At 32.7% G+C, this 16,508-nt stretch overlaps 3 protein-coding genes across 6 annotated transcripts; 1 reads left to right on the top strand and 2 right to left on the bottom strand.

Moving 5' to 3' along the window:
- Nucleotides 1-633: 633 nt before the first annotated feature.
- LOC114384482 (polygalacturonase-like) lies at nt 634-6,790 on the bottom strand. 3 transcript variants are annotated; one of them, XM_028344154.1, is made up of 6 exons: nt 6,515-6,790; nt 6,283-6,412; nt 4,861-5,094; nt 1,843-2,154; nt 1,215-1,733; nt 634-1,028 (listed from the first exon to the last, which is right to left on the bottom strand). In XM_028344154.1, the coding sequence occupies exons 3-6, from the start codon at nt 4,954-4,956 to the stop codon at nt 804-806; spliced, it is 1,152 nt and encodes a 383-aa protein (XP_028199955.1). In that variant the 5' UTR covers nt 4,957-5,094; nt 6,283-6,412; nt 6,515-6,790; the 3' UTR covers nt 634-803. The 3 variants fall into 3 exon arrangements, with proteins under 3 accessions (XP_028199955.1, XP_028199954.1, XP_028199953.1); XM_028344153.1 differs by having other exon boundaries at nt 4,861-4,949; XM_028344152.1 differs by lacking the exons at nt 4,861-5,094; nt 6,283-6,412; nt 6,515-6,790 and adding an exon at nt 2,260-2,825.
- Nucleotides 6,791-7,165: 375 nt separating this feature from the next.
- On the top strand, nt 7,166-8,238 carry LOC114383693 (50S ribosomal protein L18-like). 2 transcript variants are annotated; one of them, XM_028343416.1, is made up of 2 exons: nt 7,166-7,301; nt 7,729-8,238. In XM_028343416.1, exon 2 carries the CDS (start codon nt 7,731-7,733, stop codon nt 8,073-8,075), a length of 345 nt encoding a protein of 114 aa, XP_028199217.1. In that variant the 5' UTR covers nt 7,166-7,301; nt 7,729-7,730; the 3' UTR covers nt 8,076-8,238. The 2 variants fall into 2 exon arrangements, with proteins under 2 accessions (XP_028199217.1, XP_028199218.1); XM_028343417.1 differs by having other exon boundaries at nt 7,201-7,305.
- A 2,170-nt stretch (nt 8,239-10,408) lies between these two features.
- On the bottom strand, nt 10,409-15,635 carry LOC114383037 (uncharacterized WD repeat-containing protein C17D11.16-like). The gene is made up of 16 exons (XM_028342617.1): nt 15,419-15,635; nt 15,181-15,338; nt 15,006-15,085; nt 14,822-14,917; nt 14,605-14,728; nt 14,039-14,097; nt 13,869-13,934; nt 12,739-12,809; nt 12,504-12,600; nt 11,949-12,023; nt 11,661-11,759; nt 11,211-11,354; nt 11,095-11,124; nt 10,943-11,005; nt 10,753-10,830; nt 10,409-10,662 (listed from the first exon to the last, which is right to left on the bottom strand). Exons 1-16 carry the CDS (start codon nt 15,532-15,534, stop codon nt 10,582-10,584), a joined length of 1,437 nt encoding a protein of 478 aa, XP_028198418.1. The 5' UTR covers nt 15,535-15,635; the 3' UTR covers nt 10,409-10,581.
- Between the last annotated feature and the right edge of the window lie 873 nt (nt 15,636-16,508).

Here is a 16,508-nt window from a genome sequence, read left to right as displayed (position 1 = left end):
AAGAACAAAGGATCTTCTCTACCACATGAACACATTTTACCTTTTTCTCCATATCGCTTCATTTGGCTCACACCTGTCTCCATCACCCTATTGCCCAAATACGAGATTGACCAGGACTCCTTCATACACAGGTTAAGATTCTCCATGTAGAGCTTGTAGGGCATCTTCTGTACCTTATTAACAACTTTAGGGAGGTCGATCCGACATTAAAATCTCCTAATAGACTTCTTGGGAGGTGTATGTATTGAACACCCACTCAAACATGATTTCATTTAAACCTTAACAGATAACGATAAGTGATTGATTGTTGATAATTCTTCTTCATCTTCAACAAGTCTCATTATCATTCGGTAATAAAGTAACCTTATTTTGAAGTTGGCATAACATTTCTCAAATATAATTTGACCTGAACGCATTGTAAAATTTGTTTTGAAATATATTATAAACTTTCAAGCATATTTATATAAATATTCTCTCTTATTTTTGTACATAAATATATACTCTTATTCTAATATAAATAATAGTGTTATATAGAATATACTATATGCGGAGACAGTCAGGAAAGCCTCGTAGCTTCTAGCTAGCAATTGTGACCGGCATGAGAACTTTTCTTTAGTAAATAGAAAGTCAATCTTATATATGCTCTTGCACAAGGCTTTCGTATTGAATAAATGCCCTTAGACATTGACAACGTAAGTATATACAAATGCTTATTCACTATAGACTTCAAATAGTCCTCATCCTCACCTTACATATCTACAAAAGAAAAATCTGGTCAAGGAGAATGTGTCAACCCAAGTCTCTTAAGCTGTACATGTGCAAGCAGGAGCTTTTCCTGTAACTATGGGCTTGACATTAGCACATTTAGCAACTATTGGAGCTCCATTGAATGTAAGAGCAACGTTATTTAGTTCCACATCCTCACATGGTACACCCTTGCTACATATAAGAGTCACTCCTTCCTTGGTTTTTGAAGTGCCCTGAATATTCTTGAAGGTAACCTTGCTTATCTTTATTTTTGATGGAGCCTAAGCCATTGCAAGCATGCACAAAATAGACAAAAACAAGGTATAAGAAATCTCACGGTAGTGCATATTCAATCAAGACTAAAATACTAGTGATTTAAATAATAACAGCTCCAGTATGATTTTAAAGAGGGTAACGAATAAAGACATTTAAATTTAAGAATCGTTTCTGATTAAACATATAAGTACCTGTTTTGAGCACTGATTCCAAGGACAATACTCTTGGTCTATGATCACTGGGTTCATGACATCAACCATGGTAATATCTTCAAAATGCATATCAGTAATAGGAGAAGCTCCTGGAGAACTAGGCCAAGTCTTGATCCTCACACCATTATCTGTATTTGTCAAAGTGCAATTCTTGACTAAAAGTTGTTCTACCGGCTCTTCTTCTGGGTACTTGCCAAGACTTCCAACACTAATGCCATGACCAGGTCCACAATTCACATTCTGGACAGTTATTTTTTTGCTACCATCTCCCAATGAGACGCAGTCATCTCCAGTGGCAATGTTGGTGTTAAGAATTTTCACATCAGTTGATCTTCCAATGTGAATCCCGTCAGTGTTGATACTGGTATTTGGAGCACTGACGTGGAAACCATCAAATGTGAAGTTATTGCACCCTAAAACATTTACATGAAAGTTTTTGCTATCCTTAGAAGTTATGTCCCGAACCATAGAATTGTTCAGGAAATTGAAACCAAAATTCTGTTTACAAGAAACTCAGCTCATTAGAATGATTTAGTAGAAGTGCTAGTGCTACTAGCAATTTGAGATTAATTGAAATGGCTATATAGTTATATAGTTCATTTATTACCTTGGAACGTTTCTTGCAATTCTTGTTAGTTCCACAATCATTTTGTTTCCAAGCAGTTGCACCTTGACCATCAAAAACACCTTTACCTGATAAGGTAAAAAAGTTAACATGTTGTACTTTGAGCCATTCATCAGCCCCGTCGAGTGCATTCGGGTCAGCCGGTGCTTGAAGTGTGCCATCAAACTGAATTTCAATGGGAGCCATGCAAGGACCTTTTAAATCAACTGCTTCCATCTTGTATGACCCACCAGGAATCACAATTTTGCTTGCACTTGTTGCTGCGCATGCCTCTTCCCAAGCTTTTGTCAAAGCCTTGAGGACAACATATATATAGAAATTACAAATCAAACACAATAGCAATAATAATAATCAGTGGAATATTCAATCCTTTTTTTAGCGAACTCAACTACTTTTTACCTGTGTTATATCTGCACCTCCGCCAAATTTTTTTATATTAATGTCAACCGATTGAGTTGTACTAGAAATAGCTAGCAATAAGAATAAAACATTAATTGCTGGAATATTCAACTTCATGTCCATGTTGTTATTGATAAACTTTATTTTCTTGTACTCTTTAGCGATGAATGTTGTTTTCAAAATTTGGTGGAACTCTATCTATACTTGAGTCTGGAAGCTTCAAAACCATTAACAATGTGAACAAACTTTTACTATATCAAAGTAATTAATTCTGTCCGTGCAATTGTCTGGTTTGAGTTAGTTACTATTAATGGCAATTCATTTGCTAACACTAACTTATAATTAATAAAGTTCTATATCAATGTAATTCTGTCCTTGCAGTTGTCTGGTTTGAGCTAGTTACTATTAATGGCAATTCATTAGCTAACACTAACTTATGACTAATAAAGTTCTATATCAATGTAATTTTGTCCGTGCAGTTGTTTGGTTTGAGCTCGTTACTATTAATTAATGGCAATTCATTAGTTAACACTAACTAATTATAACTGATAAACTTCTAACTGTAAAATGCCAATACTTAAAAATCCTTTTTCACCCGTCTTAAAAAGTGAGTTTGTTTAAATTTATTTTAAATTTATTTTAATAAAATAAGTATTTTTTTTTATTTTTCTTATCTAAACTGTTTTTACTTAAAATAAATAGTTTTTTATTTTGTTTAGGAATACAATTTTATCTACTTAATTTTTTTTAAAAAAAGCACTTATTTTAAATTTAACATTAGTTTTAGAAAAATTTTAACATCAAACTTTGATTATCATTAAAAGTGGACAACTTTTGATAATGATTCAAAAATTGATGTTGAAAGTAATATCATGCTCACACAAATCTAATGTGTATATAAAAAATTAAGAATATGTTGTTTTCAAAAGGAAAGTATAAAGAGTAAGAGAAAATAAAAAAATGATATAGAATATTAAAACATCTCTGGAGCACACCGTGGCGGATCGAGGCTACTTGAAGGGGTGCAAGGGGGCACTTCACCCCTGGCTTTAGAAAAAACATAAGGATAAAGCTAATGTTATTTTTTACTCCCTGCTGCTTTCAATTTTTCAATTGTCGTCAATTTTTTACTCCGATTGATTAATTTATTTTTGTATATGTTGCTTCTTTTACACTTTATTCGGTTGAGCATTTTAAATAAATATTAATAATTATTTAAAAATAAATAATCTGTCCCCACTGACTCTGGATCCTAAATCTACCACTAACACCCATCGTGATATATATATATATATATATATATATATATATATATATATATATATATATATATATATATATATATATAAAAGTTGTCACCCATGATAACCACACGTGAGCTACCAATTGCAGATACTAAATCCCTTTTACAAAAAAAAAAGTACGAACAATCCATGTTTTTCTACCCAAGTAACAACTAATAATCCTTGTTTAGGAAAATGGAAGAATAAATGACCCTTGGAAAATGAGTAAATGATAATGTTGTTGGAGTGATGATAAAATGGAAGGGAGTACTAAATTAACTGAAGATATATAATTACTTTGTGTTGGTTAAAGCAGGAACTGAATGAACCACATATCATATAGAAAATAAAGCAAAAACTGTTTCAGGACAAATGTGATGTGGACATATACTGAAAAATAAAAAAAGGGAAGCATTAACAACCCTCATCCAGGTTGTGTAATATCTTCAACACAATTACTATACTTAATCTCTAATATTAGCTGAAGCCTGATGTTGATATATATCAAGTAAAATATAATAATAATACGTATTGATCTATATATAATTGAGATTTGGAAAAAGAAAAAAGTTATTAAACAATGTCTAAGTTCTGAAGCACCAAGTCTAATCTAATATAATGTTATCAAACAAAATAATCCTTTGCATTGAAGCACCAAACCTTACCTTAAAAAAACAAATGAATTATAAGAAAGAAAGTCACAAAGGTGTCCTAGAAACCATTAGAATGTTATGAACAAAGTTCCCCATTCTAACAGCAAGAATCCAATGAATAATGAAGTAAACTAGCAAGCTATATGCATGCATTCAAGAGGCTTGAGGATATAATGTTTTTTCCCGCCCCCATCATAGATCAAAGAAAGAAGAAACTGAACATCGTGAATTCTAATAAGTATTCCAAACAAGCAAGCATATTTTTTTATCAGGAGTATAAGTTTTTCATGACAAACTCCTTAACTAATTCAAAACATAGAGATAAGAAAAAAAAATAAGAATGCTAAGACCTTAACCAAATTCCACATAAGTGTAAAAAAACAAGCTTTCTACATATTAGTGCTAGCTATATACATAAATCAGAAGAAGAAAACTGAGTAACGGGCCTCTATGAAAGAGTGAAGCATAGAGCAAGCAACAAGAGGGAAAAAAAATAACTTGTAAAAGCAACATTTCTCTAGGCGTTATTGTGTCTTTAGGAGAATGAGCAATTCCTTCTAATTTAATGACTTCCAAAAACTAGCACGAAGAAGATAGAAATTAGTAAATGTCGAATTGCAAAACTATTAGTTCTATTGCATAATTAGTACCGGCCAGTTTATTACCTCCTCATGCTCAATTGTGTGTGCTAGGGGCAATATAACTTGAGCTCCATCCCTCATCAGTAAACCCATTGAGTGCCTCGTTGAAACCCCTGGCATAACATAAAATAGATGAGTTGAATATGCCTTATAAAGCAGCTCAATGGTTCCACTATTTGTTGTGGGTAGCACATTGAGAACATCAACAGCTTGACAATCGCGAAACCACAAAGGCCGATATTTGAGGATTTCTACAACCTGGAAACAGTATGTTTTACCATGTGACTAATAAACTCAAGCCTGACAACGGAATTAAAACTATTGCAAGAATCAATATTTGGTTAGAACTTAAAAGGTAAAGTAATCGTAAAAACGGTGACTTTAGTTGAAGGGTAGATGATGGAAATGAAGGTAGTTTTTTGTGATGAGAAAAAGGAAACAAACCCATGAACAAAAAATTATTTACTCAATATCTTAATTAGACATAGCGGATGCTGGTGTTGGACTTGGATCAACTTGGCATGCATGAGGACTTAATTAGATATAGATAATTAATTTCAGCTTAGATTGGTGAGAAAAAGCAAAAAATAATTTGTTCAGCACTATACCGATAGTGTTTTTGCATTAAATGTTAGTAACTATTATACCTGCTTCCAATATTAACATAAAGGCTGCAAATTATTCTGTCTTCCTCATTTGAGAAATTATTCTGGATATAGATAATTGATTTCAGCTTAGATTGGTGAGAAAAAGCTAAAAGTAATTTGTCTAGCACTATACTGATAGTGTTTTTTGCATTAAATGCTAGTAACTATTATACCTGCTTCCAATAATAGCATAAAGGCTGCAAATTATTCTGTCTTCCTCATCTGAGAAATTATTCTGGATATAGATAATTGATTTCAGCTTAGATGGTGAGAAAATTCTAAAAATAATTTGTATAGATAATTAGGTGGAATAGTTTATCTGTATAGATATATAATTAAGAGGAGAGGGATGCGGAACGGAAAAGGCAAGAAACCAGTGAAGAGCAAGAAAGGGTGCAAGATCTCTTGGATACACTTTGTTAGCTATTTCAGTATATCAGTATCAGCAGAAGAATAATACAGAGTGTTGACTAAAATCATTTTTTTAAGCATCAGTGCCAATGAAGTCTGAACCTATTGCCTGATGCAAACTACCCAAATTCTCACCACTAGCAAAATGTGTTAAGATACCTTCAAAAAGACATTAGGATCTCAAACAACAAATATTCTCAATTCATGATCCAACTTACTGGCAAAAACTTCATGGAGAACTCAACAGAAATAAAGAGAAGCAAACAATCAAATAAAACACACACATACAACAACCACTAACCACTAAGCTGCGTCAATTCTTGAGCGTTCTTCAACTCTATACCAACAAACTAAACTTGTAAACTAACATAACATAAATGATACTTACCGCTGTAACGACCCATTAACTTGACAATACCGATACCATTCTTAGTGCTTTCTGCTTCCACATGAGCAGAGTTTATGGTTCGTTGTGCCTCTTCAACAACAGTGTCAAAACCGAATGACTTATCAATAACCTGATTCAGGTAAAACTTGATTAATTAGGTGATTGTTTAAAAGCAAATCATTTTTACAGTCTCAGTAAAGTAGCTTCAATTGTCCAATTCAAGCATGCTTACTGGGACAATGGGACATCACTATCACTATCAACGAATTTTGTTCCTAGAAATCAGACAAAGCCACTCAGACACGGTTCCACTCTCATATTTAAAAAGTTAAAGCATCTAAAACGGCACCAGCACCAACAAATTTCATCATCAACTAACATTTTTTCTTCCTGAAGGAAAGAAGGCAAACCGGAATAGAAGCAAATACAAATAGAATCAAACAACTCGTCTCCCAATTAAAAAATAATAGATGATTAAAACAACCACATTGAACAATTCGGCCTAGTGTATCACTACCATACAAAACATAAATTGAAGGGGATAGAAGTCACGGAACTGTTACAATTATACAGTCTTAAAAGATTTTAATCCTCACATTAGTATATTAAAGAAGTACCAAAAGTAAATATATATATATATATATATATATATATATATATGTATATGTATATATATATAAGTTAATAAATAAAAGTTAATACATTACTATACATTATTTAAAGTAAAAAAAAAGTTAATAAGTGCGAATTATTGGATAAATTTTAATTAATCTTATCAATATATTATTTAATTAATTATTGAGTAATATAGGGACAACAAAGTTACGTAAAATATTTGTTTAAGAATTAAAAGCAAAAAATTAAAAAGGACAGGAAAAAAAGAACAAGATATTAGAAGGACGGCGTCGTAAATATTTATTTGACAAAGTGGGTTGTGAGGGCAGAGCGAGAGGGAGAGGGAGAGGGATTGGAGTTGGGAGGAATAGAATACGCCTTGGATCTTATTCAGCTCAACTCAGGTATGTATGTTTCCTCCCTTCACCTTCTCTCTCTGCCTCCTTCCATTTCTTATACTTATCATTCTTCCTTCCTTAACCCGTTAAGTCAAGCAATTTGCCTTTCAACTGTTTGATCAAAGTTGCCAATGAAACAAATCGCTTTTTTTCATCTTTGCCCATTAATTCTAACTTAACTCATCTTTCACTTTTTGGGTTTCTTAATATACAATTAGATACTCGGTCATTTTGCATTTTTACATCATTTTGAATGTTGAAATTTATATTTAGTTGATATTTTGAAATTTGCATTTACTAAACATGAAATGAACTTACATTTTGTAGATTCATTGAAATGCTTCGCTGAGAGTTGATAATTTCTTGAGTTTTATGTGATATGCCAAAACTGACACAAAAAAAGTGTTCTTTTTTTAATTATATTGTAAAACAGATATGGTTATCCCACCCCCTGTAAGGCCTCCCAGGATCACACAATTTCTCAAACCTTATGTTCTGAAGATGAATTTTACCAATAAGTATGTGAGTGCCCAGGTGATTCACAGCCCAACTGCTACTGTAGCCTCTTCTGCAAGCTCGCAGGAGAAAGCGTTGAGATCATGCTTGGAAACTAGTCGCGATGTGGCTGCAGCTGCAAAGATTGGGAAGATACTAGCAGAACGCCTTTTGCTTAAGAACATTCCTGCTGTTTCTGTTCACTTGAAGAGAGAGCAGAAGTATCATGGTAAGGTTAAAGCGGTTATTGATTCTCTCAGGGAAGCTGGTGTTAAGCTGCTTTGAGCATGATTGTTTAATTGTACCTTAGAGAGAACATCCTTGTTGGATCTTATTTTTTAGGTTTTCGTCATTACAGCAAGTTACTGATTGATCATATTTCTCAAAGACCTTAGTTAATTACGTTACTAGAAATAAGATGAGTGTTGATGGTTGCTTAGATTGTCTAGTGGAGTGTGTTTGTTTTACTCATTTCCCACTTTCCAATGCACTTCCAACAGTTTGCAGTTGAAAACTTGCAAGCCCATGTTCAACGTAGATATGGTTGCTTCCTATTTTTGTGCATTGGAAAGTGTGGATCTACTGTTTGCATGATGTTTGTGTTCAACTAAAGTAAGGATTTTCATGCTCACCCTTAATATCTTTTGTCTAAGACCGTAAAACTTCTTGAAGGAATAGTTTACATAAGATATCAAATGTGATCAGCTTACCAAAATGGTAGATAGACTTAGACTAACAGGACAGTGCTCTCTTGCTTGGATCTTAACACCGAGATGTTCTGCTGAAAGATGATGCAGTGCTCTTCTGCTACTTGATCTACTCAAATGCAAAGGATTGAAGGAAAGTTTATTAGAACACAATACAGGGACATTTGGAATGTAAAATGAAAAGAAAAACAAAAGCTACATGAAACAGCAAGGTGACAGCACTTTGGAATTGGTTGGTACTTGGAAGTGTCCCGTATTATCCTTGAAGGGATGACTTAACAATAATGCTTGCACAAGTGCAGTCTAATTCTTAGTTTTAAACACCAGAGGCTGATAAGAAAAATATACTCACAAAGCAAGAAAAAGAAAGGGAATAACCACGCAAGGATCCTTCCTTTGATCAATTCTGCCACTTTCTACAAATGCATTGTTATAAGTTGAATTGAATCTTGTAAAAAATGTTTGATTGTCAGTATAGGAATCATAATGCTAATCATAGAAATGGATTGGATAAATTCTGATCCTCATAGTAATGAACTAATAATAAGCTATTTTGGCTGTATTTAAGTAAATACACAAGATCACGAGTGAAACTGAATAGCTTAGAATAAGAGGTGAGAACTATCCTATTATGCAACTTCTAATAAATTTCAGCCTATATTAATCCCACTGTTTATGGCAAAATGATTCCTCCCACTTGCTCAAGTTATAATTAAGATTAGTAGATATAATTTGCAAATATACCCGCTATATGATACATTTTTTTTTTTATGGAAGGCACTATATGATACATATTTGACATAGCGATATGATATATGTAGATATGAAACGCATATCAAATATAATACATATTAATTAGAGATAATACACAAATATCATACACTTATCAGATACAGTATATATTCACTGCCAAAAAAAAATATAGATATAGTATATATTTGATGAAGCAAATTGACTATTCTCAAAATATATAAAATACGTTATGCGTAAATATGTACAGAAATTCATTAATCATAATAAATATATAATTACAACAAATCCAAATTAAAAGTATACTTTCTAAATATACCACAAATAAAATAATATAAATCATTATCATTAATACTGTATCAATCTTATTCCCTTTTTAAGCCTCATTGAAAATAACTTTATTTTTGGTTTATTAAAAAATGCATAATTTAAGATTTATTGAAAGATAAGTGTAATCATTTTTAGGGGTTTTTATCATAAAATATATTTTAAAATAAATTATCATATGAATGTTATATTAGACTTTAGAAACATGTTTATATCATATAGACAAGTAAAACTTCATTCTTACAAAATCTCCCGTTCATATTTTCACCTCTATTACAATTTTAAATTATCACAAAATAAAATTTTAAACATGTTTATAAACAAGGTGGACCTAAAAGATAAAACAATTAAACTTCATGTCAAACTTTTATGTAAGTTAAGACATGCCTTTTAAAAAAGTCATTTGAGACAAACATGCTAAGCTTAGATCCAACAATGCGTAACTTGACCTAGTCTATTTTCATTCATAATTGCTTCTAGTCTCTTGTCTATATATTAGGTTTCATAATTATTTCCAAAGGCTCGGATATTTGTAGTTATGTGAAATATTCAAGAGTATATTTTGGTATATATGTATTAAGGATTTTGTGCTTCTAAAATAATGAAGAGATAAAGAAAATAAATACCCTCAATTTTTTATTAGAAAATCGTTGATTTAAAACTGTGATAAAATTAAATAAATATATTAAAGTCTACAGTTTTTTTTATCAAAAAATGTTAGATGTTAGTGATTATCATTACACTTTATGGAAAGTGTTTCATAGTGTTTTTGTTAGTATGTCTTCGTAATTTTCTTTTGGGTTTTGTCCCCAAAAAGATGTCCAAACTAAAAAGTAAAAACTAAAAAGTGTTGGAATCACATAAAACAATTTATGTTCAATCCATTCAGATCTGTATTTCAAATTAGGTTATTAGGATGCAACAAAAAAAAAAAAAAAAGCATTTTTGCAGTGAATCCCAAAATTTTGATTTGTGCAACACAACTTCAGCAGCACAACTCAATTATATCAAGACCCAGATTGCGATCTATTCTTGTTGTAGTTCCCGTATCTTCTAGAGATGCCAGAATCAGATAAGGTGTCCCATACCTACAAATTATAACCAGTTACAACAGTCAAGTCAATTTCACACCAATAATCAGAGTACGAAAGCATTGCTCATCTGCACTTTTCACTTACTTGCAATTTACCCTTTGAGCCTCCTATAGCCAACAAGAAGGGGTTGTCCTCAGAGAAAGAAATTTTAAAGATAGCCCCCTAACAAACAAACACCATAAAAAAGATACAAGTCATCAGTGCCAATTTAACAAATATATTATGATTCATTGAAACTTTCCCATTTTTTTTTTTAAAAAAAAAGGAAACATACTGCTCTCGGAGATTTAGATGCTACACAAGAGGGTTGGTTGTTCGACAAATCCCAGAGTTTTACCTGTGACAAATAATAGCAGCCAAATGAGAAGAATTCCAATCAGCAAAGTACAGTATACCGAAAAATAACAAAATTGACTTCACTATTACCGTTTTGTCCATGGATCCAGTGGCAAGAAGCTGCATGAAGTCATGTCAACAGGGCACAGGTTAAACTAAAATACATAATCAGTTGATATTCTAACCAAACTGTTGAAGATACATACATTGGGTGCCGATGGATTATAGGATACTGAGGTAACAGCTTTGTCATGTGCATGAAGTGTAAAAGTAGAACTCGGATCTGATGAGGAATCAGAGTTGGCAGTCCGTATATCAAAACCCTTGACAATACCATCTTCAAGACTCACCTAACAGAACAATTAAATCACTATTAGTGAACCAATACCTGTGCATCCAGGAAATCAAAATTGAAATTTGATCTTACAGAATAAGAATTGGCCCCTCTCCCACCACAAAACCCCTTTTTTTGTCTGATATAAATCAAATAATCATAAATAAATAAAAATATACTGGGAAGTTAGTAGCTAAAAGAATGTTGGTAATTATTTTATCATTAAAAAATGCAAAAAAAGTGCTAGTATGTTTTATCAAAAAAATGTAAAGAAAAGAAAAGAAATGTTAGTACTCAGGTCCTAGAAATAACTATAACACACCACAAAAGAGTGCTCAGTGTGCGGATCCCATGCCAAGCTCTCTACATCAGCTGTGACTGACCACTTGTAGCCAGAATGTGATGGCATCCTTCCATCCCTCTGCAAAGTGTAAAAGCTATAAATATTAGATAACTATATGAATTTTTAAACAAAAAAAACAAGATTTTTAATTGGAATGCCTCTTTTAGCACATCAATATACAACCAAAGTGCACAGTATAATAAGTAATCAATGACAGCAAAATACTGAAAAGCCGAGTAACAAAGGAATATTGGATCAGATCATTACCAAGACGACAGTATGATCAAATGAACCACTAAGAAGAACCTGTGGTGCATGATGATTCCAAGCAACTGCTTGAACCTGTGAGAATAGATGGACAAGAGATAAATCTGAAAGACATCAGGAACTGTATTGACTCAAATATTTTAAAGTAGAAACAGACAATTAAAAAAAAAAAATGCATCAAATGATTCAACTAAGGAAGGAGAAATTTTTTTCCCTTATAAAAAAATGTGGAGCATTGCTCAACAAAGACCCAAGAAAGACTTGTAAATTTGTTTCTCACATACATATAGATTGAATAAAGCATTTAATTCAAAGCAGAAGATTAAATGATTAATTATCATAACTGTTCCATCTTGGTTCATAATAGTGCAGCAAAAATCACCTAAATCTATTGATGTTTTAAATCATATCTTTGATGTTTTAAATCATAACTGTTCTAAATTATATAATAATTCTAAGGAAGTGTGTCAACAAGAAGAGAAAAAAGTCGGTTTCATCAATAAAATGAATTAACCTCATGATAAAAAATAAACTATGCTCTAGCTAATTTCTTGCCTTGTCTGAGTGATGCTCCATTGTAATATCACACTTCCCAGCAACCACATCCCAAATCTTCACTTGCTTATCAGCACTGGCACTTGCTAGTATGTTCCTTTTTTTAAGAAAATAAAAGTCAAGAGAGGTGTCAAGGAAGAGAGTTCAAAAGTGTGTGTGTGTGTATAAACTTTTAGGTTCCAGAAAGCATCCGACAGAGAAAATAAAAGCAGAATCCAGTTTTAATTCAACAAACCTGTACTCCTTGTTCCAAGCAAGACCAAGTACTGAGTCAGTGTGGCTGTCATCTTTGTATTTGATTGATTTCTGCAAGAAAACAATTTTAATAAGAAATGGCCAAACATATTTACTTCAAAAATCTATAAGTATTAAAAAATAATGATGAAAGTCTAATAAAATAGTACAAGAAAAAATATGGATTTTCATACTAGTAGCTTCAATCCTCATATGCACAAGACATCTGCAATTTCAGTTCCATCTAAAGCTATTCACAATCCCAAATAAAAAGTTACAAAATTCAGAAAACATCAAAAGATATACTCAATTAAGTTTTATGTTAGATAAACCATTAGTTAGTTGAGTTTTGTTAGCTAAGCCATCAGTTACTTTAATTAGTTGGTTAGTAGTTATTTATTAGTTAGTTGCAATCAGTGAAGGGTATCACTTAGAACAGATGAGAGGAAAGGGTGCCATTTGTGAGAGGAAACTAGGGCCTCTAGGCATTGGGTGGTGCAGACCCTCGAAGTTCTGCAATGCAGTAACCAGGGGAGATTTTCACTATCTTTTGTAGTAAGAGATCAACTAACCCATATATTAGTAGTTAGTTAGCTACGATCATTGAAGTGAATTCACATGTACAACTGAAGAGAGCAAAGGAAAGCATTTTGTCATTGTGAGAGGCAATTAGGGCCTTTTGGCATTGGGAGGTGCACATCATCAAAGTTCTGCAGTGTTGTAATCAGGGGAGATTTTCCCTATTTTTTTCTAATAAGATACTAGGTTTCTATCATTTTATTGAGTCAGAATGCTAACAATGGACAAAAATGCACATGAATGATTAAGTTTCATAAGTAAAAAGGTAGATTTGAAGATTTAAGGTAAATAATCACAATTTTCTGGAAAAAGCTAAGCTAAGGGTATCGATTTAAGTGCACATGCATATATATACTTGCACATGTACAATAATACTTGAATTATCAACAATAATTTGCAACTTAACTGCATTTAAATTTTCAAAGAGCTCAAACCTTACAAACAGCACAACATATGCAATTTCCACAAATAAATCATAATTAAGTATGCTGCCATTTTGAGGTAAACACATGATTATAAGGGGATTGAAATTAACAAAAATGTAGAACAAACCTTTTTTCCCTTTTTCTTTCTCTCTTCAAATCCACCCAAAACCACACATGGCTGCACCTCATCAATCTGAGAGCAAAGGAAAATTACAAGGTATTCAGAAAAAAATATCTCTCTTTTTGTATATGAAGTTTAAGACAGCACAGTTAAATTTATATACTCAAACCACTTACAACATCAAGGTCCCAAATTTCTATGGACGGTTCCATTGAACCAACAGCTATGAAGTTCCCTGTGATCATAATAAAATTATTTTAAGCTAATAAGATAAAGCAAAGATATATCAAGTAGGTATCAAGTAAAATTTTAAACACAAATTGCAATGGTGGTGATTTCAGGTAGTTCAAACCTAGACAGTTACTCAAACTTTGAAGAAATTTTTTAATGGTCTACACAACAGAAGTGAACAGCATATACTAATCTCACTCTATTTTCAAATGAAATGCAACTTTCCATTACAATTTTTCCACTTCACCTTTGGATGATATATAAATTGTTCATATTTTTCATTTTTGGCATAGTAAAATGAAGGCAAAAATAATCAGAGCATATAATTAAGACAGTTTACAAGTTTTCGTCCAGACTTGTTATTTATTTCACTTTTCTAGGAGCGCCCTTCAATTCAATTAAATGGTGAGTGCTGGGGATGGAGAAAAGTCGAATTGCACAAAACAAACAATCAAGCAACTCAAACAACGATCAACACAAATAGACACACAAGAGGTATCGTGCAAAGAACCTCTTTCTCCTCCTTTAAGGGGGCAATCGAGCCAAGCTGTGCAGAGTGGAAATGCTGGAATAATGATATTATGGTGAGGATACATGTTCATTTCACTAGAATCGGCATCCTCGATAACCCAAACCTGGCATTGCAGAAAGAAAGGAGTGATAAGTATATATCTGTATGATATACGAGGACTTAACTTGACAAGTCACAAAACAACTAATTCACTAACCTCAAGATAACTGACTTCATCCTCAGTACATGCATAAACAACGACAGAATCAGTTGGGTTAATGATCATGTCTTCGAGTTCTTCAGAATCATCATCCTGAAGCATCATAAACAACGTAAGATAATAAGAAGACACGGGCCTTAACCGCAACGCTAATAAAATGACAACAAGTGCTGGAACTTACGTTTTTATCTTTAAGATAGGGATCCATGTCGTTACTGGGATAATAAAGATCGCCAATTCCAGAACTGAACACCTCAATTCCTAAACAAATGACAAACGTAAGTTTATGCTGCTGCTGCATTGCATACATATAAATACAAGCAATGATTGATCATATATAATGCAGAATTACGTACCTTCATCTTCGTCATCATAAAGGTCCATGTCAAGGTCCTTAAACGCAAGGGTTATTTCGTCACAGGTTCCAGTGGAGGCCTTGCCAACTGCGTCTGCTACGGTTAATGCTTGTGCCACAACGTCATCGTTGTTAGCGTCTTCATTGTCACTGTCTCCACTGCACATAAAAAAAAAAAGTGGATGTTAGGGTTTTATTGGTGAATGATAATTTTTTATGGAACCAAACAAAAGGACCACCTTTTGGTTGCGTGGTTGGCTATTATCTCTTGAATTTCCTCTTCGGGAGGAGGTTCAGCCACGACAAGTTCCGACTTCGAAACCCCTTTGGGCACCCACGAAATCGCAGAAATCATTTTTTTTTTTGTTTGTTTTGTTAGAGAGACGACGCAACTCAACGAAAAGTGGCAGCAGCAGCAGCAGCAAGCAGAGAAGAGGGTTTTAAGGAAAAAAGAAAAATATGAAGAAGAAGAAGAAGAACCCTCCCTTCAGCGGTGTGGAATTCATGGGCCTTGGCCCAATACAGCCCAACCTGTCTTTATATCAGGGGGAATTCTATTTGTAAGTACACATGAACAATAATATCTAAAGATCAAATGTAGTACTTAGTATGTAATACTTAAATATTCAGAGCTTGTTTTGAAATATCTACATGTTGTAAAGATGTGTTTGACGAAGAGATTAATCATGTGTTTGGATTGTCGTTTGAAGAACCTCAAACAGATATTTCTACTTTTCGGAACAGTGAACATGGAAGCAATCCCTCTCATTGAGTAAGACAGGCAGGCATTCACGTCGGAAGAAACTGAATTCCAAACATACACTAGATTATTGAAGAATTCATTTGTTTTGGGATGATATATTATTGATTATATCTATTCTTAACATTAACTTTCAGAACTATTTCAAAAAGTATTTATGGAACTATTTTATCTTTTCACAAGTCACATATTTGAATCAATACCTTTTTTTTTTTTGTAATGTTAAGTATGTCTTCATAAGGCTTTTTAAGCTCGGAGGCTTTTCCTTTATTTCAGAGTGTACAGTATGGAGAATTCGATTAAAATATTTTAGAAGAACGATCAAATTCAATATAAGATTGTAATGAAACGAAGTTAGCGTAAAATTCTGATAAAGAGAAAGAAGAGAAAAAAATTGGTAGAAAAGAATGAAAATGAAGTGCAAAAAATAGAGTTTATACCTTTTTATAAAAGAAAAAGGATATATTCTTACTTCTTAGTAATATATTTTTTCAAGAATAAAAGAAACCAAGGGGGAGTAGAAATGATAATAGGGAGAGTGTAAATACTAAATACCCATTGTAGATTTG

Source organism: Glycine soja, chromosome 14 (genome assembly GCF_004193775.1).
Source record: "Glycine soja cultivar W05 chromosome 14, ASM419377v2, whole genome shotgun sequence".
Lineage (NCBI taxonomy): Eukaryota > Viridiplantae > Streptophyta > Magnoliopsida > Fabales > Fabaceae > Glycine > Glycine soja.
This window is presented reverse-complemented; position numbering and strand designations above follow the sequence as displayed.

Coding starts and splice junctions, on each gene's coding strand:
- LOC114383037 (XM_028342617.1), bottom strand. CDS start 15,534: ATGATTTCTGCGATTTCGTGGGTGCCCAAAGGGGTTTCGAAGTCGGAA. Junction 14,098..14,604: donor CCTTAAAGGAGGAGAAAGAG/GTTCTTTGCACG, acceptor TTATGATCACAG/GGAACTTCATAGCTGTTGGT. Junction 13,935..14,038: donor AAATTTGGGACCTTGATGTT/GTAAGTGGTTTG, acceptor CTTTGCTCTCAG/ATTGATGAGGTGCAGCCATG.
- LOC114383693 (XM_028343416.1), top strand. CDS start 7,731: ATGGTTATCCCACCCCCTGTAAGGCCTCCCAGGATCACACAATTTCTC.
- LOC114384482 (XM_028344152.1), bottom strand. CDS start 2,382: ATGGACATGAAGTTGAATATTCCAGCAATTAATGTTTTATTCTTATTG. Junction 1,734..1,842: donor ATTGCAAGAAACGTTCCAAG/GTAATAAATGAA, acceptor TCTTGTAAACAG/AATTTTGGTTTCAATTTCCT. Junction 1,029..1,214: donor GGAATCAGTGCTCAAAACAG/GTACTTATATGT, acceptor GCAATGGCTTAG/GCTCCATCAAAAATAAAGAT.